General features: G+C 43.4%; 1 protein-coding gene across 1 annotated transcript in view; it reads right to left on the minus strand.

The window, feature by feature from the left end:
* The window catches only part of PHF14 (PHD finger protein 14), a gene marked incomplete at its 5' end in the record, with an annotated part of 389,174 nt that overhangs the window by 283,251 nt on the left and 84,414 nt on the right, over positions 1-21,509 (minus strand). Inside the window, 5 exons of the mRNA XM_082258885.1 lie at positions 720-826; positions 1,577-1,847; positions 5,337-5,483; positions 9,888-10,025; positions 16,811-16,922. Of these exons, the coding sequence (XP_082115011.1) occupies positions 720-826; positions 1,577-1,847; positions 5,337-5,483; positions 9,888-10,025; positions 16,811-16,922 (775 nt within the window). The remainder of the gene's footprint in view (positions 1-719; positions 827-1,576; positions 1,848-5,336; positions 5,484-9,887; positions 10,026-16,810; positions 16,923-21,509) is intronic.

Consider the following 21,509-nt stretch of genomic DNA (forward strand, 5'->3'; position numbering starts at 1 on the left):
AATAAACTTGGATTTTTACTGATATACTGCACTATGAGGAGTCCCTTCTTTTTATCCGGTCTGAGATTCCTAGGAGGTTCCCTATAAGAAGTACATCTGACACAGTGGACCCAGAGCCTGGATACATTTCAAGCGCTATATGATCCCTTGTTATCGTAAGAAAATAGGGATCCCCGACCTCTGGTGGGTCTTGATTTCTCCTATACCCCGAAGGTGTCTGGAGGTTCCCACCATCACTAATCCCCTCACTACCTGCAAGTAGATGCTTTCACATGGTGGTTTCACTCCATGAGGCATACGTTTATGGACTAGTATTTGGACTGTTTTGCAGGTGGCACAGAGCACTGAAAGCCCAATTTGCACAATATACATATATTTAAATGCACTTTATTTGATTTAATTGTATATGGAATATTTCATTTGGCACAATTAGTATATGTGAATATATAGCACAGTATGTATGGTATTTATGTCAATTAATAGCACATATGCACTTTATGGTTTAAAGGAATCTTGCGCTGCTTGAACCGCAGTTATATCTGCGATTCTAAAATTCAATGCTCCAGTAAACAATATCTCAAAGCTTTGGCCCTATAGGCACTGGTTTAAAGATTGGTCATGCAGACAAGTGGGCTGTGTTAGTAACCCCCCGTCCTATTTCCTTCATAGGAACGCTCTGATTTTACAGTAGTTATTTTGTAGAACAAAACAGTACAAACCTTGTTATATTCAATATGGAGTTTTTCCTGTTCATATTCGAGTTTGTTCTTAATGTTCTTCTGCTCAGACAAACTTTCCTGAAGCTGCAACATGCGCAGGTTCCGTTCTAGGGGCATGAAGGAAAAAAAAAAAAATGTAAACATAGTTTTACCTTTTAGAACGTGTTGCACCCATATTTAGGGTGTAACATGTTCCAGTACCCCCTCACCCTGAGTCCCCCACAGCCGAGTCATTCATTCATAGTTATCTGTGAATAATTTAACTAAAAGTCCCATCTTGGAACGTGGCAGATGGCTTGTAGTTCTAATTGGACTACAAGTGTGCTGATCAGTGTGCATGTAGTCTCTCACTTCCTCCAGCTTTCTAACTGAAAGCCCATACAAAAGTATATGTAGAAAATTGGAGGAGTGTACAGGAGGCCTGACATCTGCTAACTGCAGGTGCAATGCTTTGCAAGAGGAGAAAAAGAATAATAAATGCACATTTATTTACTGCAAAAGTAAGACCTGCTTACGGATATAGAAATACGGGGCAACTTAGGAAACAGTGACCATAGGTCAATTAGTTTCAGTATTAAACACAGTAATAGGAAACACAAGGGTAATATAAGGACACTGAATTTCAAAAGAGTCAATTTCCCAAAACTGCGCTCTCTGCTAGAAAATATCAAATGGGATAGAACCCTGGGAACAAAGAACACGGAGGAAAAATGGGGCAGTGAATGGATTAGTGAACCTGGTGGGGTGGTGGGCAATAAGCAGACAATGTCACTCCGACCTAAATAGGGAAAAAAAGACAGTCTCTTATATAAAGTGGACATAGTTTTCCAATAGTGTTAAAAGAAAAAGACAATTACCAAGGTAATAATTTACAAAGTCTGAGGTCAGTGCCGGCAGCTTGTGCTTTCTCCTTCCATCAACGCTGGAACTGGTTTCAGAGTTATCCACCGGGAAGATGTCTGTGCTGATCCCCATAAGTTCTGCTTTGCGCATCAGTTTCCGTATAGCAGAGGCGCTGCTGGTGAGTGGCCGGGGGAGCTTCTCTCTGGGAACCCAAGCCTGAGGCCTGGTATTGCGGGCCAGCTCCGACTTTACACGGTACTGCTGTAATCGGGTTGAGATGCGAGCCTGAAAACAAATTGGTAATTGTAAAGGCTCCTGTTTTTTTACTTTCAAAATACCAAACATGTTATACTTACTGTGTAATACCATTGCACAAAGCAGGCTTAGAAAATTATAACAAGTGTAATGCGCTGATAAAATATATAAGGTGTGTAGTGTACACTACACACCTTATATATTTTATCAGCGCCCTACACTTGTTATTATATTTTATTTTAATTGTGTATACTTTTAAAATTTTGAGGCAGCAGATAAAAATACCTTCCAGAAAATCTACCTCATTTATAACTGAGCGCCTTCACCCATCTTTTATTTAGGCTTAGAATCTTAACTTCTGGGGTCCCCCGCCAGTGCTCCCGTCTCCCCCTTTTCTCCAAGTGTCCCCATAGCAAGCCATTTGCAATGGGGGCACTCGTGCGGGCTCGATCCCGAGCAGCACTGTGTGCATCTATAGACACACACACACTGTGCAGCCCAGGGGAGGGAGAAGAGAAGACTGCAGCCAGGCACAGCACTGCATCGATACCCGGAGTAAGGCGTTTGGAGGGGGGAGGGGGGCACAGCAAGTTCTAAATGTTTTTTTACCATGATGCAGTCCCTGAAGACATAGTTTGTTGAACGTGTTGGGCGGAGCTTACTCGTGACGTCATCACGCACATCAAGGACTGGCGGCTGTGCAAGTACCGTTGTATGTATCACACTGAGTGGTTTTTTTTAAAGCCTTGTGAGCAATTTTATTTTATTTTTGTGATAGTGACCAGAGTTTGTATTTGTTCTCTCTGAGTGGCACATGTGTGATTGAGGTGGTGAATTACCAGAGTCCTTGAGAGTGGGTTGGAGCCATCTAGTGGTGTGAGGTGCCTGAGGTACACCCCAGGCTGATGCTGCTGGGTTCATGGATTTATATCAGTCATGCTTATTACCTGCTATAGCAAAGAGGTTTGCTTTCTCTGATAAGGAGTTTGTACATCTGCAGGTGGTGAAGCTCTTGGAGATTGATTATTTCTCAGCACCAGTTTGGGATGACTTAAGGACTATGACTTTTCTGTTGGACTTTTAATTATTTATTTGTTCACGCACTATTTTTCACCTTCGGTGTATGAAACTGATTTATTTTTTATAAATGGTTTTCAGTTTATGGATTGACATATTTGATTATTTTTTATTGACTTCATTACATAACACATATGAATTGATTTTTGTTTATTTATTGAGGCTCACATTGCACATTTGATTAGATCGTTTTTGAGTTATTTGCCAGGAGAAAAAAGAAACATGAGCTGCAAGAAGAGCTTGTCTTTACTGGAGAATGCAAATGCTGCCGAGCCCTGAGGCACATCTGCACATGTGCCGATATCCCCAGCCATCTGCACACAAACAGGGTTTCCCGCACACGTGCAAAGTCTGCTAGTAGGGTTGTCTGAAACCTTTTTTGTCTTTGCACGTGCGCAAATGTGCCGATGGGCTCTGCCAGGACCCAAAGGCTGGCATATTTTCTGCGCAAGCGTATCAATGGTGGCACACAAGGGGGGCAAGTGGTGATTAGGGTCCCCTACCCCAAGAGAGGGGGATTGAAGTTAAAGGTGGCTCAAACATTTTAAAAAATTGTCAACAGTAAAATGATGTCAGGAAATACGGGCTTTGAGAACTATAAATGTTGACTATACAACCAACCAGGTGAGAAGATTATAAGCCTGGGTTCACGCTTGTGCGATGCGGGACACCACATGTGATTCGGATAATATTCGCACCACATTCCTATTCAAATCACATACGATTATTTGCAGTACGATTTGAGCCCATTCATTTTGTATGGGCTCATTCTGCACCGCACAAAAAAGGTGAAGGCATCTCTTGTTTTTTTTTTTTGCCACACCAGAATCTAATCAAATCCATGCAATCCAATTCTTGCAATCTCACTGGGTTTTGCAACCTGTTTTGGGGTGTCATTAATTTCATAGTTTCATTTAACATTGAGGCCTCCTTCACACCATGTGCAGGGACATCAATTTTTCTGCACACATTCTGCAAGGGCACAAAATAAACAATTGTTCTCTATGTGCCCTGTTGACACCACAACCCTGGTATCACAAGAATCTTCAACGTGTATGCATTTTTCTGCACGGGCAAAAAAAACTGATGTGGTATCAATACTGTGGTGTGAATAGGGCACATAACGGACACGCATTAAAAATGATGTCAACGTGCATAAAAACTCACTAAAATGCGCATGTAAACTGATGTGAAACTCAGAGGCGTAACTAGAACCTTCAGGCCCGGTGCAAAAAACCATGAAGGGCCCCCCGGACCCCTGGCCCTTCCCTTCAAGCCTGGGGCTCTTCCCACTGATGCTGGGGCCCTTTATTATGGTACCGCAGCGGGACCCTTTCACAAGTTCTGCAATGACCCCTCTTTCTGCCACCTTGGGCCCCCCCCCCCCCCCACGGTGGTGGAATGGCAGGGCCCGGTCGCAAGTGTGACCTTTGCGATCCTGGAAGTTCACCCATTGGTATCAGTAGTTTTTATTTTTTGGCATTTTAACTGTATTATTTTTTATCATTTTATTTTATTTTTTTTTTACAATGTCACTGACTATGACTCTGTCCATTCAGAAAAGGAAGGAGCTAGTAAATTACATAATTACTGACCCCTTCCTGGTTCTCTATTGTGACACGGCAGGAGAGGGGAGGGAGCACAGTGTTGCAGGGGAGCACACAGGGGCCCAGAGACAGCAGAACACAAGTGAACTGGATAAGAGGAGTGGCGGGGGCAGCATACAGAAGAACCAATCTCCTCCATTTTCCTCCTGCAGCTACAGGAGGAAAAAGGAGGACAGTGATTTCTCTACAAGCTGCCCCCGCCGCCCCTCCTATCCAGGTGTACAGGGGAGCCGCACAGGCCCCCTCGAGCATGGGGCCCAGGTGCAATTGCAACCCCAGTAAACCCGTGTAGTTACGCCCCTGGTGAAACTGATATCTCTGCAAGTAAAATCTGCTCGGTTTTTCCATCAGTTTTCATGCACATATAGTGTGAACGAGCCCTGACACCAGTGGTAGACTGCATGAACAGAGTGGGGGTAACGCAGAGATGTGGCAGGAAATTCACGGAAACACAAGAACCCATATCCTTCACACCAAGGCAGTTTATTATGGAAATTGGACCCATGGCCTAAGTACTGCAAGGCTAGAGTGCTTACCACTAAGCCATCGCGCAGCTACAAATCAGAGAGGAAATGAAGAACGGTACATATGAATATCCAATGCAAATAACACTTTGGTGACTACCTATATAAAACGCAGAGACTTCACAGGTTTAATGAAGCCTTTGTAATCCCATGCAGACCAAACATTCTCTGGTTCAAAGCTGTTGTGATCAAAGGTAAACATTAGGACTCCCAGCTGAATTAAATGACCTTAGCTCTATATTTAAATTGGCGGTGGTGGGTAGGCTGCGCCTCTTTCTATAAGGCATCATCACAGAAAGTGGAGTTAATACCTGGGCTTCAGGAGTGAGCTGTTTTTCTCGCTCTTTCAAGGACATTTTACAGTACGACTGCAAAGCCAAATAATTCTTCCTTTTCCATTTTCTGTCAAAGCGGTCGGCGTGCTGCTTGCAGTAAGCAAAAAATGGATCCGCAATATCCTGTTAAAGAGAAAAAACTCAATGAATTTTAAATGTATAAAAAAGAAGAAAACCCAGGAAATATTAAAGTGACTGTAAAGGATTTTTTTTTTTTTTAAATAACATACATGCCCTATTTACCTCCTCTTCTCGTGACCCCCGCTAGTGCTCCTGGCTCCTCCCCTCCTGAAAGCCCATTCAGAAGTACAAGTAGAAAAGCGGAGACTGATTGACAGCAGAGGGAGCCAATCACTCCCACTTCTGTCTGAGCCAATGAGGAGGGAGAGAGCTGGGAGAGCACATCGGTGAATCGAGAGTTGGCTAAGGTGGGTATTAAGGGGCGTGGGGGGGGGGGGGGGTTGCAGGACTGCATGCAGAAGGTATGCATAGAATGCATTAAAGCAGAGTTCCACCCAAAAGTGCAACCTCTGCTTATCTGATTCCCCCCCCCCCCCCTCCGGTGCCACATTTGGCACCTTTCGTGGGGGGGGGTACCTGTTTTTGACAGGCACCCCGACCCCACCGAGGCAAGGTACATCAACAGTTCGGCCCTCCTCCTCCTCCCTCCCTGCTACCAGATTAGTAAGAGAGCACAGAACGCTTTGCAAATGCACAGTAGGGAACTGGCTGTGAAGCCGCAAGGCTTCGCTGCCGGGTTCCCATACAGGCAGGACCCGACAAACTATGAAAACATCGGCTGGGGTGCTGACATCGCTGGATTCCAGGACAGGTAAGTGTCCTAATATTAAATGTATGTAGCTACAGTATGTGCAGCTGCTGACCTTTAATTTTTGAAGGGGGGGGGGTAAAAAAAAAAAAAAAAAAGGTAGGGAAGGTTAAAAAAAAATACCTTCTGCCTTTAGAACCACTTTAATATGACTTCTAAAGCTTCATCCATTTAAAATAAAGTGAGCCCCCCCTCAGTCTGGATCATTTTTAGGGGTCATTCAAATGTACAAGGACAGACAGATTGCCCTGGACGCATGTAAATGTTCAGATAGCAGCATACAGCCACAGCCTGTCATTGATTTGTACAGGCTCCTGCATGTGTGCCAGCTGGATAAACAATACCCTTCCTCTCCCTTTATGGACCTCTATGATTGAGTCCTTATCGCAAGCAGCCAGGGGATCATTGCCCGACCGTTCTCTTTAAACCTGTGCAGAAATTGTGAGATCTGGAGCCATGCGTGCGGGCCCCACTGGAACAGCTTCGTTCTAAGGTAAGTATTACATAATGAGCTAGTATGCAATGCATACTAGCTCATTATGCCTTTGTCTTACAGGGTTTTTTTTTTTTGTAACAGTTTACAACAGACGTAGGGAACCTATGGCTCGCGAACCAGATGTGGCTCTTTTGATGGCTGCATCTGGCTCGCAGACAAATCTTTAATAAGGGGGGCGTGTCCAGACGTGAGCCGCGCTGGACGTGTAGTCCCAGAGCTCCGCCGCGTCTACCACTCAATCCAGTGCCATCCGCGTAGCTGTGCCCTGTGCCAAGGAGATTTCTGTACCCATCGCAGTACACTTTGTGGGCTACCCACCACTACCCTCAGTTCATCTCTGGGTGACTGGATTGGCGTGCTACGGACCCCGTGGCCTACTCGCGGTACCGCCACCGGCTCGTGCGCTGTGCATCTGAGGGCCTTGGCAATCACCGCCCGGTAAGGAGATGTGCCATCCGCTCCCTGTGCCCCGACAGACACGATCTCCTTCCCCTCTGACACCCGGGGACCCGCAGGAGCTGCCTCTCACATCCACCTCTGAGGCCTTCAGCGGCCGGCCGCCATTTTCTCAGGGCCTTTACTCACCTTCATCACTCGCAGGCCTGCAGGTGCTTCACCACTACGGCCTCATTGCATACCTGCCTGCTCTGCTCTCTTCCCAACCGGACTCCAGGCACTTTCAGACGGCTCCATCTACTCACTGTATAGTGCCCATGAATATGAATATTAAATAAAGGTTCCCGACCCCTGAAATATAGTGTATGGCTCTCACGGAATTACATTTGAAAATATGTGGTTCAGCCAAAAAGGTTCCCGACCCTGATTTACAACCTCTTTAAGCCAAAAATAAGATAACAATGAATACCCCAATAAGATAAATAAAACAAAACCAGATTTTGCTGCAATATTTAGCTACAAACCAGAGATTTCCACCACAGAACTTTTGTTCTGCCACTAGATGCGCTCACTCTGACAAACCTCTATCCCTCAGTACCTGGCTTTCAATAGCTAAGCCATTAAAACCAGCAACTGTAAAGCAGGATGGTAGATCAGCCCTTGGGTCAACTGGCCTTCTCTGAGAGGAAACCCCCAAGGGATGTTTACAGCCACCGGGATGATTTGGAAGATCCTCGCAGGAACTGCGGAAAAGAAGCCTGAGCCGAGGATGATACTGGCCTCACTGTGGCCCTTAGATGCTTGCGGCGTCTGCCAGAGGAACCCGTGACCTCGCAACGAACTTCGGTATCCTCCTTTGGAGCCGAACCAACTAAAGGAGCTGCATGTAGGACTGTACAAACAGAACTGTGTGGAAGGTGGATAACATCAGATTCAGAACCCGTACTCAAATCGGGAGAGAGAACCTTCTGTGTGAGAGCAGCCGGTGAATAACGGCCTGTGGTTCGTGAAATTTGTCCAGAGGAAGGACCCCCCTGGTCAGAATTAAAATCAGACCTAGGTAATTCAATTCCCTTGACAGGGATGGGGGGGACCTTAGGAAGTTCTGACATTACCTAAACCTTTGCAGGAATTAAATCCGCACAAGGAGACTCAGGACCTAAAAAACCTGAAAATAACAAAATTTGCCCCTCTTTCTGGGTACACCCAAAATAAACATTTGATGGATCTCCTTGATGCTCACAAAAGAAGTCCCTGGGGCCAGAAACCAGCAAAGATGTCCCCCCACCCTAAAAATGGGTGAGGGCAGACCTTCATGCTGAAGGGGTCTTGTCTGCTGGTCCGGAGAAGCTAGCTCTAGGTTTACCAGACAAAGGTTGCTTGGAACCTCCTGGGGAAGATTTAAAAGATCTATTTCCCTTATTCTCCATTCCAGGAAGCACAAAATAGATTTCTATGGGCTGAGAAGGAGCCTTTCCTTGACTGTGGCAGGAAGGTACTCTCCCCCCCCCCCCCCCCCCCGTGATAGCCTTAATGAAGTCATACAGGGTAGCACCAAATAGGCGATCACCTTGAAAGGGCAGATCAATGAGAGCTTTCCTAGAGCTTGGTCTGTAGGCCAATTCTTAAGACACAGCACGCGCTTAATCACCACCGTTGAAACAATGCTTGGACAGCAAAGGAGCTGTATCCAAAGCTAAATCACAAATAAACTGCAGCCCATGGACCAACTGGTCCGCTAAATCAATATAAGCAGCTGGGACCTGCTCACTCCCCAGGCCCTGGCGCAAAAGCTTGGGCCATTCAGTTAGGGTCTGAGACACCAGGGTTGAGGCCAAGACTGGCTGCAATCACAGTCCCCCTCCCCCCTTTACATCACAGTTCCCCCCATCATATCAGTGTCCTGCACCCCCTAGCCCCCTTCATATAAGTGTTTTCAGCCCCCGCTTATAGCACTGTCCTCAACTCCCTTTATAACAGTTTCCACATTCCCCCCCATAGCAGTGTCCCACCCCTGTCCCACCTTTTATATCATTATCCCACCCCCCCCTCCTATTAGCTGTGTCCTCACCCCCCCCCCCTCATATTTTTACAGTTTTTACAGTGTCCTCACCTCCCTCCCTCCTTCCCCTCACCTTTTCCTTTTACAGCAGCCATTTCATTCCTACCTTACACAAGGCAGGTGTGGAAGAAGGGCGAGAGCTGCCTAGCGTCCTAGTAACAAATCGCATGCTTGCAGCTCCTGCATTCAGTCCAGACCTGCTGCCTCTCCCATGATCTGCCCTTTTGCAAGGATGACGGCGCAGCGGCTGTGGGATGGAGGCAGGAGAAGGATCTACAATGCGGCCAGAACAGGGAGAAAGAGACAGTTGGCTCCTAAATGACCGCAACGGACCGGATGTGACTGTCACTTGGTCCAGATCTTGAGAAAGATATGCCATTTAGGTAGGGCTTACAGTAAATTCACAGGTCAGATGCTGTGTCACTAACAACACTGTACATTTAGAATTTTAGTGGAAAACCCCTTTAAGAAGCTTACTGCTCTCAGTTTACCATTTTTTCCACGCTAAAATTATAGTTACACATTCAAAATGAAAAATATAGCAGCTGAGATCAGTCCATTCCAATGTCCTTTCATCTCAATTAAACACACTCAACACTTCCTATTACTACATCGCTTTTTTTTTCCCCCTTTGCTAGGACCCTGCATCATTTTTTATCAGGGTGGATATAAAGTGTATATTTTATTTTTTCCGCTTACAGTTTCATAAGCAATCTTCAAAAAGAAGTGCGTCTATTAATTTACCTCTTCGGCGGCGGCTTCAGAAAGCAAGCCTTCCTTCTGGGCACAAGTCACATGAAAGTAGGAGCGACACATCCCTGCATCACAGCTGATACAGACGCCGGTGCGGGCAAATCGCGGATCTTCACAAAAGCTGCATTCCTGCAGAACAGAGAACATGGCTTTCCACTTACCGCAAACTTAATTCACTGTATGAAATTCCGAGCGTTAGCTAAGTTTATTGAAGTCTAGATTCCATTAAAAAAAAAAAAAAAAACACAGCCAGCGGATTAAGTGGATTTATCCAAAAACCAACACCAAATGAAACAGGATTACTTCCAATATATCTATTTATCATGCATATTCTTTAAAGGGCCTGTCCACCCAAAATGGATATTTTAGTGCTTGGTAGATGATGAAATGTTACAGGTGAACTCCAGGATAACCAACTATCATCCTATTACTGGAGGGTATGTGCATTCTTCATTGAATCTTGGTGTGCTTTGTGTATTTCTTCCAGATCTGTGCAGTGATCCAGTGTAAGATTTTACCTCTGTGCAGGAGCTTCCTGTAATCAAGTAAAGACCACTCACTGCTGCTCTCTCTCTTTGTGCAGGGGGACTGGCTTTGTCTCCGCCCCCGCCTGTAGTTTTCTGCAGACAGCCTGTAGTAAGTGGAGGCTGCTGGGTCCCTCCCAAATGTCACTGCGGCTTTCTCTCCTTGTGCAGGGTGACTAGTCTTCTCTCTGCCCCCTCATTTTTATCTACAGGCAGTCTGTAGTGGGTGGAGCCTGCCAGACCCCTCCCACAGCTCTGATCTCTGCACAGGCTATGTACATCACATTGCTGATGTCACTGCTAGTTTTACAAGAGAATATCTTGTTTGCAAAGACATTTGGTGTACACAAAGTAGATTTATATAATTTTAGGCTATTGAGGAATTATCGAAGGCCCCTTTCACATGGGTGATCCGATCCGCCTGTCAGTTTTTCAGGAGGACCTGATCGGATGCTCCATGCATCCCTATGGAGCGGCAGATGTCAGCGGAGACATCTCCGCTGACACCCGCTGCTATCCAATTCCAAACCTGTCCATGAAATCCAGGCTCATGGAAACCCTATTTTCCATCTATCTGGAGGATCAGATCGGATGCCATCGGATGAGAACGGAAAGGTGGTCCGTTCTCATCCGATCTCCACATAGAGGACAGCGGGGATCTGACACCTCCGTCTCTGCACACAGAGCAGAGACGGAGCTGTCATCCGCCTGCTCAGCAGGAATTGGCGGATCGATCCCCCGCTGAGCAGAACGGATTCCGTCAGGCGGTGCGCCCGTGTCAAAGGGGCCTTAAAGAAAGCTTCTTTGCCCAGGGTTCATATTAACATTTGTATTTTGTCAAGTGATCAGATCACTGCGCTTACAGCAGATCTATCATCAATCTATCATCAAACACTGCATATATTGTCATGTTAAAGTGTATGTGAACCCTCACTCTCTAAAACAACCCAATCCATATCAAATAGCAACGAAAGGCAAAACCTTTGTGTATATATATTTATCAAAAATATTATAAATACCTTTTATTTTCCTTTTTTATAAGTGGGCACATACCCTCTGTTCTCAGTGGAGGGAGCTTGGGGAGCTGGGGGAGGAAAAAACAGCAGTACACTGGTCTTCTCGGTGAATGGCTGTGCAGGGGAGGAGGTGTCAGGACAAGTCTCATCATTGGAGGAGAGCAGGCTGAGTTCCCAGCACAGCCAGAAAACTGATCATATTCCTAGTCTAGCCAGTTTGTAATAGTAAAGCAGAGAGGCTGGCAGGAACACCAGGGATTTCACACAAAGGAAGCAATACAAAGAGAACAGAATACTTTTTCATACAAGTACATGGTACAGCAGGCACATATTAGGAATATGAAATGTGGGGGTACCAGTCTTTAAAGAGGTATTGTCCTTCTGTTAATTCGGGGCAAAGTGGCAGTGCCTCCTGACAGCCCTATCCTCACCCAACCATGCTCCTTCGCTGCCCTCCAAGTCTGTTGGAGCCCTTGCTAAGTTTCTGGAATGGAAAGTGGGGGTAGCCTGTGACAGTGATCAAGCCTGAACAGCTGTCATCGACCCAGGTAAGCGTCAACATCTAATACTGGAGCTTACCAGAGAATAGTATACCTTGCTGAGAGGAGGGCTATCACTGGGCACTGTCAGTGTTACCTAAATGAGCAGACTTTCGAATTTACTGAAGTATCCACTTTAAAGCTGATCCTCCACTTTAATATACAATAAAGAGTTTGTTTGGCCCAAGCTGAACTACTACCTCAGTAAAACATCCCCCTGCTGATAGCGCTATATACACTGTATGTATCATCAGCTTTATACAGTATACAACAATGTGTTCTGGCAGCGCAATGGGAAGTTCGCATTACACTCACCACACCGGAACAAAATTTAGTCAGCACGAGCTCTGCTCAGCCATTCACAGGTAGCTTTGTATTTTTATTTTATGAATACAAAGCTTCCTCTGATTGGCTGAGGAGACTGTGACATCATACACCCTCCTCTCCTCCCCAGCCAATCAGAGGAAAGTTTGTAATTATTCAGGAAATACAAAGCTCCCTGTGAATGGCTGAGCAGAGCTCACTGACTCAATTTTGTTCTGGGTGTAGGGAAGTTCCCATACTGTTGCCAGAACACAGCACTGTATACTGTATATAGATGATGCTACATACAGTGCATCCGAAAGGAGTATTCACATCGCTTTACTTTTTCCACATTTTGTTGTTACAGCCTTATTTCAAAATGTATTAAATTCATTATTTTCCTCAAAATTCTACAAACACATTAATGACAACGTGAAAGAAGTTTGTTTGAAATCTGCAAATTTATTAAAAATAATAAAGTAAAAAAAAAATTTATTGTACATAAGTATTCACAACCTTTGCTTGAAACTTTGATGAAGCACCTTTGGCACCAATTACAGCCTCAAGTCTATGAGTATGATGCTACACGCTTGAATGAATTTGCTAGTGATGCGAAGGTATTATTAAATGTACCACATCCCAAATTTGATGAACATTGTTTTGGGAAAGCACATAACGGGACTTTTTTGGGTGCTCATAGACAGAGAAATTAAACCTTATGTCTAAAATCAATTATTATTTCATTTCATAGAATTAGGGACCACGTCAAACTGGTCTCTAGTAAGAAATGTGAGAACCCAGTTGTCATATGGGTTTATATCATCAATTTGAAGTCACCAAGATTAAATTTTCCACCTTGGAGTACGTCCCCAAAAATGGGGGGGAGTTGTAGACAAAATACTCTTACAAACAGAGACTAAATGGATATTTAATTTGTCACTACCAAAAATCCAGGATTAAATGAAGCTCTCAGCTTCAAACCTTTTCTTTAAATTCCCTGTATAACATCAAGGTCAATATAGGTTTTTTCTGACTAGCTAAACCCAAAGAGTAGGAATAGCTCTTTTATTTTTCCAGAAGATATCAATGATAAATGATTATACATTTCTTACATAAAAATGAAGATGTTATATAATAATTGTAAGGATTCTCTGATGAATTTTGTTTCTCTTGGATAGTCTAGATGTGAATATATGGGAGTTGATTTGTTGTTTATAATGGATGGATTGGATTTTCTAAAGAGTGGGTGGTCATACCGACGCCCAGGGTACCACTCTGGTCCATGAATTGAGCAATACCATCTTGTGATATTCTGGGCTAGGTGGCACCAATTGCCCCTGAGTGTACTCCAAATTGGTCTCCTAAAGTGCTAGGATGTTGTATATCGTTTGTGACAATAGTTGACAGTGAATAAAATGCTGTAACTTTTGTGTGCAATAGATGTTAGTTTCTTTATAGGTCGGGGTTGCCCTGTTATATGAAGATGATAGTTTTTCTGCTTGCTGACCATGGGGAATCTGCACATGTGCAGCATATAACTGGTGATGAGAGTTCCGTGACAATGTGGGCAAACTTACCAGATTAGCATAGGATATGGAATTTCAAAGATGGCTGCGGCTGCTTCGTGCATGCACAAAACGTCATCTTTAACGTAATGGGTCGCGTGCCTGCGGCAACCAATCTGGGCCATGGTTGAGTTGAATACGAGTGGCAGGGGACAGTGAGCGGGCACCCGCTTCTCGGTGGCGACGCAAGACGCTGCGGGGATAGAGGAGGTGTATAGGGACTCTCAGGGCGGCGGTTTGATTGCTACAGCCACTCGCTCTGGTGGTTACCTGCAACAGTGGTGTATAAGATTTGGGTAGGTATTATATGCAACCCCTTAAAAGCTGTAAGTGAAGATGAGACTTGTATGTACATCAATGTATAATAGTATTTGCTTGCTTTAGGGGATGGCTCCAGCTTAAAGGCATTGCTGATGTGCCTGGTCTAATTTACCTGTTTGAACTAAAGTTGTTATAAACAAAGGTGGAATTAGAAAGTCTCTCTCTCTTCCCCTATTGTTTAAGGGCCCATTCAAATTGAGGTAATAGAATTGTGGGAAGATTTTGCGGGGTCCTATGATATGTTGCCCTATTGGTGAATTTAAAGTCCCGTGGTTACTTTTGTGATATATATCTCCATATAGATAACTCCAATCAATTGAAGCTTTGACTTTGGAATTCTGGTGTCTGAAACAGCTAAAAAGGTGGTCATTGGATCCCAATAGATTTTATAACATGGGATGGACCTCCTGGATATGGTAGGTAAGATTTTGCTTTGTAACAAAGGGAAATATTGGGAACCCATAATATAGAAGTCCTATTCATATAGAGTTCAACCACACTAACTCTCCCCTTCCCCCATTTAATTTGTATTTTTTTTCATTTATTTTTCCCTTTTTTTAACAGGGATTAATCCAATATAACTATTTTTATTAGACGGCATACCTTCTCTATGGCACACTGATATTTCGCAGGTCCATCCATCCATGTTTTTTCATCAAAGTGTTTGAATTCCTATTTCACATCTGGGGTGAGAACTTTTCATCAGATGTCCCATAGATATTAGGATGCTATAAATGTTTGTATAACAATGAAACAATTTTTGGAAATGTGTTTTCATGTGTTAATATAGTTTTGACTTGCAGACTGTTAAAGGTCTATATATATTCAAAGAATGTATATTGTTTTTATTCACTTATAGTGACATTATGCACAAGGCTTTATAATTCTCCTGAAGAAGCCACAACTCTTGGTGAAACATGTTGAGCGAAAACCTTTGTACAGTGACCGTATGAATTTGTCATAATGGTTTTAGCAAACATGTAAGTTTTAACTTTGATTATCTGAAATAAAAATTGATTTTAGACATAAGGTTTAATTTCTCGGTCTATGAGCACCCAAAAAAAGTCCCGTTATGTGCTTTCTCAAAAAAATGTTACAAGCTTGGCACACCTATTTTAGGCTAGTTTCTCCTATTCTTTTTTGCAGGACATCTCAAGTTCCATCAGGTTGGATGGTGAACGTTGGTGCACAGCTATTTTCAGATCTCACCAGAGATGTTCAATCCAGTTCAAGCCTGGGCCACTCAAGGACGTTCACAGAGTTGTCCCATAGGCACACTTTTGTTATCTTGGCTGTGTGCTTAGGGTCATTATCTTGTTGGAAGATGAACATTCACCCCAGTCTGAGGTCCAAAGTGCTCTGGAGCAGGTTTTCATCAAGGATGTCTCTCTACATTGCTGCATTCATCTTTCCCTCGATCCTGACTAGTCTCCCAGTTCCTGCCGCTGAAAAACATCCCCACAGCATGATGCTGCTGCTACCACCATGCTTCACTGTAGGGATGGTATTAGTCAGATGATGAGCGGTGCCTGGTTTCCCTCAGACATGACGCTTGCCATTCAGGCCTAAGAGTTAAATCTTTGTTTCATTAGACCAGAGAATTTTGTTTCTCATGGTCAGAGTCCTTCAGGTGCCTTTTGGCAAACTCCAAGCTGACTGTCATGTGTCCTTTACTGAGGCCACTCTACCATACAGGCCTGATTGTGGAGTGCTGCAGAGATGGTTGTTCTTCTGGAAGGTTCTCCTCTCTCCGCAGAGAAACTCTGAAGCTCTGTCAGAGTCACCATTGGGTTCTTAGTCACCTCCCTGACTAAAGCCCTTCTCTGCCGATCGCTCAGTTTGACCAGGCGGCCCGCTCTAGGAAGAGTCCTGGTGGTTTCAAATTTCTGCCATTTGCAGGTGATGATGGAAGCCATTGTGCTCATTGGGACCTTCAATGCTGCAGAAATTTGTCTGTACACTTACCCAGATCTGTGCCTGGATACAATTCTGTCTTAGAGGTCTACAGACAATTCCTTGGACTTCATGGCTTGGTTTGTTGTCTGACATGCACGGTTAACTGTGGGACCTTATATAGACAAGTGTGTGCCTTTCCAAATCATGTCCACTCAACTGAATTTACCACAGGTGGACTCCAATCAAGTTGCATAAACATCTCAAGGAGGATCAGAGGAAACAGGATGCACCTGAGCTCAATTTTGAGTGTCATGCCAAAGGCTGTGAATACTTTTGTACATGTGATTTTTTTATTTTTTTTATTTTTAATACATTTGCAAACATTTCAAACAATTTTTTTTTCATGTTGTCATTATGGGGTATTGTTTGCAGAATTTTGGAAAAAATTATGAATTTAATCCATTTTGAAATAAGACTAACATAACAAAATGTGGGAAAAAGTGAAGCGCTGTGAACACTTTCCGGATGCACTGTACAGCGTATAAGTGTTTCCCAGCAGGGGCATGTATTAGCGAAGTAAATAGATTTTGGACCAGCTTGATCCAAATTAATTATTGATAGTTCACTAAAAGCTAGAGGATCAGCTTTCAAATCTGAAGATCTGACAAGGCCATTATAAGTGGGATCTTAATCTTCCTGTTGGGTTTTCCTTGTGTATAGTCCCAACTCATAGCCCTAAATAGTACTTACCTTGGCACCATACTTGGAGTAGTTCATTTCAGTTAGTGTCACCGGACGTAATTTATCGATATCCCCGAAAGCCACACCAGGAACATAAAGAGCGCAAACAATGTGAACCCACCTGAAAAAAAAAAAATTGGATACATTTTATAAAGATGTTGTAGAATGAACAAGAATACCGGAAAATTCAGTATATAAAATATTCATAAGAAACAAATTTTCATCATAAAGTACAATTTACAATATACCCAATCATAATTCTAAAGTGAGAAAAAAACACATTTACGAATAAGTACTGTAATTAGACTGATCTGCTTCCCGCCTGGCCTATTGTATAATGACAGCCGATTTGGAGATTTCCCAGTCACAGGCCGCTTTTCAGCATGATCGGTCAATAACAGATCATGGTACCAGGCCAGCCCCGGTATTATGTGATCGCTTTGAGCAATCACATGACAGTTGTACACAATAATTAGCTCTCAATTATAGCCATTCCTTGTGTATTAGAGTCCATTCACACTAATGCGACTTGTCAGCCTGACAAGTCGCGGACCGTCGCGGTCCATTGTGTGGTACAGGAACGGTTCTAATAGGAGCGACACAAGTCGCTCCGACTTAGAAAAAGGTTCCTGTACTACTTCGGGGCGACCTGGAGGGACTTGCATAGACATTCATTTTATGAAGTCAGTGCAAGTCGCGCTGCACGCGACTTCACAGGTCGCCCCCGAAGTCGTGCCGCTTCAGTGTGAATGCGGTGTAATTGTGATGATCTCTGTGATTGGTCAGACAGGGCCAATCACAGTTCATCTGTACCATCTGATAGATGTGGCCAATCACAGCTAATCACAATAATACTCAACTAATGGCTAAGAGTGAATGGATGCCATTCATAAAAATGATCACGATATGTAACAAAAAAAAAATGATTTTATTTTTTTTTTTTTACATACGTCACCAGTCAGCATCTTTGATCACTGCCACACCAGTCATATGAAGACACTGTACTGTTTTGGTGACCATATGTAAAAAAAAAAAAAATAAATAAAAAAACAAATTGTAAAAAAAAAAAATTTTATTTAAATTCTTAATTTTTCAAAAAATTGTGACAAAAAGTTACAACTTACAAAATCTCGCCATGCCTCTTACTAAATACCTTGGAATGTCTACTTTCCAAAAAAGGGATCATTTGGAGGGGGCATTCATACTGTCCTGGAGTTTTAGGGACTGAAGGAATGATATAGCTTTCCTCCAGACTAAATATACACTGATTTGGGTTATTTTTCCAAAGAAATGTAGCAAAATAGTTTGGCCTAAATTTATGAAGAAAGATTATTTGTAAAATTTTATCAGAAAAACTAAGAAGAAATGTGTTTTTTTTTTTTTTTTCAAAATGGTTAAGTATTGTATAGCTTACATAGCAGAAAACACAAATCTCAAATATCACTAAATTAAAGCTCGGTCTCAAAAAAAACGATAAAAATTTAATTTGGGTAGTGTGTTGCATGACCACGCAATTGTCATTCAAAGTGTGACAGTGCTGAATTGAAACTTTGCCTGGACAGGAAGGGGGTGAAAGTGCCTAATAGTGGTTAAAGAACTTTTGATTAACGCAAAGTAAAAAAAAAAAAGCTACAAGTAATCACTTCTGTGAAAGGGGTACTTTTTATGATCAGCCCATGCTCGCTAGGGAATGTGTGCATTTTTGCTCTTGTGCGTGGCCAGCAATCACTTCACTACTGCTGTGTATATGCCTAAATTAGGATAATAAAAGTCAACTAAAATGATGTAGAACTACTTATTTGAAATATCCTCTCTGTAAGCTACCTGCCCAAGATATACAGACAAATGGATAAAGATGCAGGTACAAGTGCTCGCTTCTTCAGGGTACCAAATAATGCACAGTATATCAACTACTCATCAATGCAAGTCGGCCAGCCCATTCTGTGATTGTATGGGGTGGAAAAAGTGTAACATCACTTCCCCGCCTCTCCACCTCGTCCTCGAGATTGGTCTGCATTCATTGAGAAAATGCAAAGCATTCTCTGATAGGCAACCATGCTGAGTGGGCGACCTCCTGTGTCTACAATGGGCACCCGTCCAGCAGGGGGCGTGGAAGCAAATGAACATTACTAGAGTAGCGGTATCTACTACAGTGATTTCCAGCTTCTACAGCAGGTGTGTCAAACTCAATTTCATCACGTGCCACATCAGCTTTATGGTTGCCCTTAAAGGGCAGTTGTATGTTTATGACAAGATGTTTAGCGCACCTCCCCCCTTACATCAGATGTCAAGAGCCCCCTTACCATTAGAAGTCAAGAGTCCCCAACCCTTCCCTACATCACAGAGCACACCCATTACCTTGGGCTGTGACTGGGAAGTTGTTGGGGGTAGAGCTGGGAAGCAGACAGTGCAGGGTCTGAAGGACGACCAGACAAGGTGGGTGTAGAGACAAAAGGGGTTTGGCAGCTGCAGTAGAGGTGCAAGGGCCTTAAAATGGCATGGAGGGCCAGATTCGGCCAGCGTGCCTTGTGTTTGACACGTGTTCTAGAGGGATACCAAAGGTATGGTATATACATAGTTACATTGCTCCCTGTCTGCGATGAGGCTCCTTCCCTTGCCTAGATTGTGGCAGGAAGGTACTCTCTCTCCCCCCCCCCCCCCCCGTGAGACCCTAAATGACGTCATCCAGGGTAGCCCCAAACAGGCGAAATCCTTGAAAGGGCAGATCAATGAAAGCTTTCTTGGAGGCTTGGTCTGAAGACCAATTCTTAAGCCACAGCACGCGCCTAATCACCACCGCTGAAACAGAAAGTTTGGACAGCACAGGAGCTGTATCCAAAGCTGCATCACAAATAAACTGCAGCCCATGGACCAACTGGTCTGCTAAATCAACATAAGCAGCGGGATTGTTTGTTGCAAAAACAACACTGCACATCACCGAAAGAACACCATACCCATTGTGAAGCATGGTGGTGGCAGCATCATGCTTTGGGGCTGTTTTTCTTCAGCTGGAACAGGGAGATTAGTCAAGGTAGAGGAAATTATGAACTGTACCAAATACCAGTTAATGTTGGCACAAAACATGCTGCTAGAAAACTGAACATGAAGAGGAACTTCATCTTTAAGCATGACAACGACCCAAAGCAAACATCCAAATCAACAAAAGAATGGCTTCACCAGAAGAATAACGTTTTGGAATGGCCCAGCCAGAGCCCAGACCTGAATCCGATTGAAAATCTGTGGGGTGATCTGAAGAGGGCTGTGTACGGGAGATGCCCTCGCAATGACGCAATCTGACAGATTTGGAGTGTTTTTGCAAAGAAGAGTGGGCAAATAATGTGAAGTCAAGATGTGCCATGCTGATAGACTCATACCCAAAAAGACTGAGTGCTGCAATAAAATCAAAAGGTGCTTCAACAAAGTATTCGTTTTAGGCCCCTTTCACACATACGGACTTTTTGTTTTTCATCCATCCATTGACGGATGAAAACCGGACATCAATGCATTCCTATAGAAAAAGGTTACATCTGTTTTCATCCGCTTTTTTGATGAAAACCCTATTTTTCTTTCTGTTAAAAAAAAAAAAGAATCGGATGAAAAACGGATGTAAACGGACAAACGGTCCTTTTTTTCATCCGTTTTTGCATTGGTAGTAGATGTAAAAAAAAAAAAAAAAACGGATGACAAACAGATGAATACTTCATCCATTTTGACGTGACTGAACTAATGAAATGAACGGTCCCGTATGTGTGAAAGGGGCCTAAGGGTGTTCACACTTATGCAACCATAATATTTTATTTTTCTATTTTTACTTCCCCCCACCTAAAAGATTTCAGTTTGTTATTCAACTGAGTTGTACAGTTTATAGGACACATTAATGGTGGAAAAAGTTCTGAAATTATTTTTGTCTAATTTTTTTACATGATGCCAAAACCCTTACCCCTCTCATAGCCAGCATGTGTCTGGCGCCCCGCTGCCATTAAAAGGTACGCTTTTTTTTTTTTTTATGCTGATGTTAAGTGTGACTAGTCTTGGGGGGGGGGGGGTGCCCCTGCGCCCCCTATTGACCAGCCGCCACTGGTTATATACACAGTGCCTTGCAAAAGTATTCGACCCCCTTGAACTTTGCGACCTTTTGCCACATTTCAGGCTTCAAACATAAAGATATAAAACTGTAATTTTTTGTGAAGAATCAACAAGTGGGACACAATCATGAAGTGGAACGAAATTTATTGGCCATTTCAAACTTTTTTAACAAATAAAAAACTGAAAAAGTGGGCGTGCAAAATTATTCAGCCCCCTTAAGTTAATACTTTGTAGCGCCACCTTTTGCTGCGATTACAGCTGTAAGTCGCTTGGGGTATGTCTTTATCAGTTTTGCACATCGAGAGACTGAAATTTTTGCCCATTCCTCCTTGCAAAACAGCTCGAGCTCAGTGAGGTTGGATGGAGAGCGTTTGTGAACTGCAGTTTTGAGTTCTTTCCACAGATTCTCGATTGGATTCAGGTCTGGACTTGGCCATTCTAACACCTGGATATGTTTATTTGTGAACCATTCCATTGTAGATTTTGCTTTATGTTTTATATCATTGTATTGTTGGAAGACAAATCTCCGTCCCAGTCTCAGGTCTTTTGCAGACTCCATCAGGTTTTCTTCCAGAATGGTCCTGTATTTGGCTCCATCCATCTTCCCATCAATTTTAACCAT

Source organism: Pelophylax lessonae (assembly GCF_965119305.1).
Source record: "Pelophylax lessonae genome assembly, chromosome: 5".
In the NCBI taxonomy this organism is placed as follows: domain Eukaryota; kingdom Metazoa; phylum Chordata; class Amphibia; order Anura; family Ranidae; genus Pelophylax; species Pelophylax lessonae.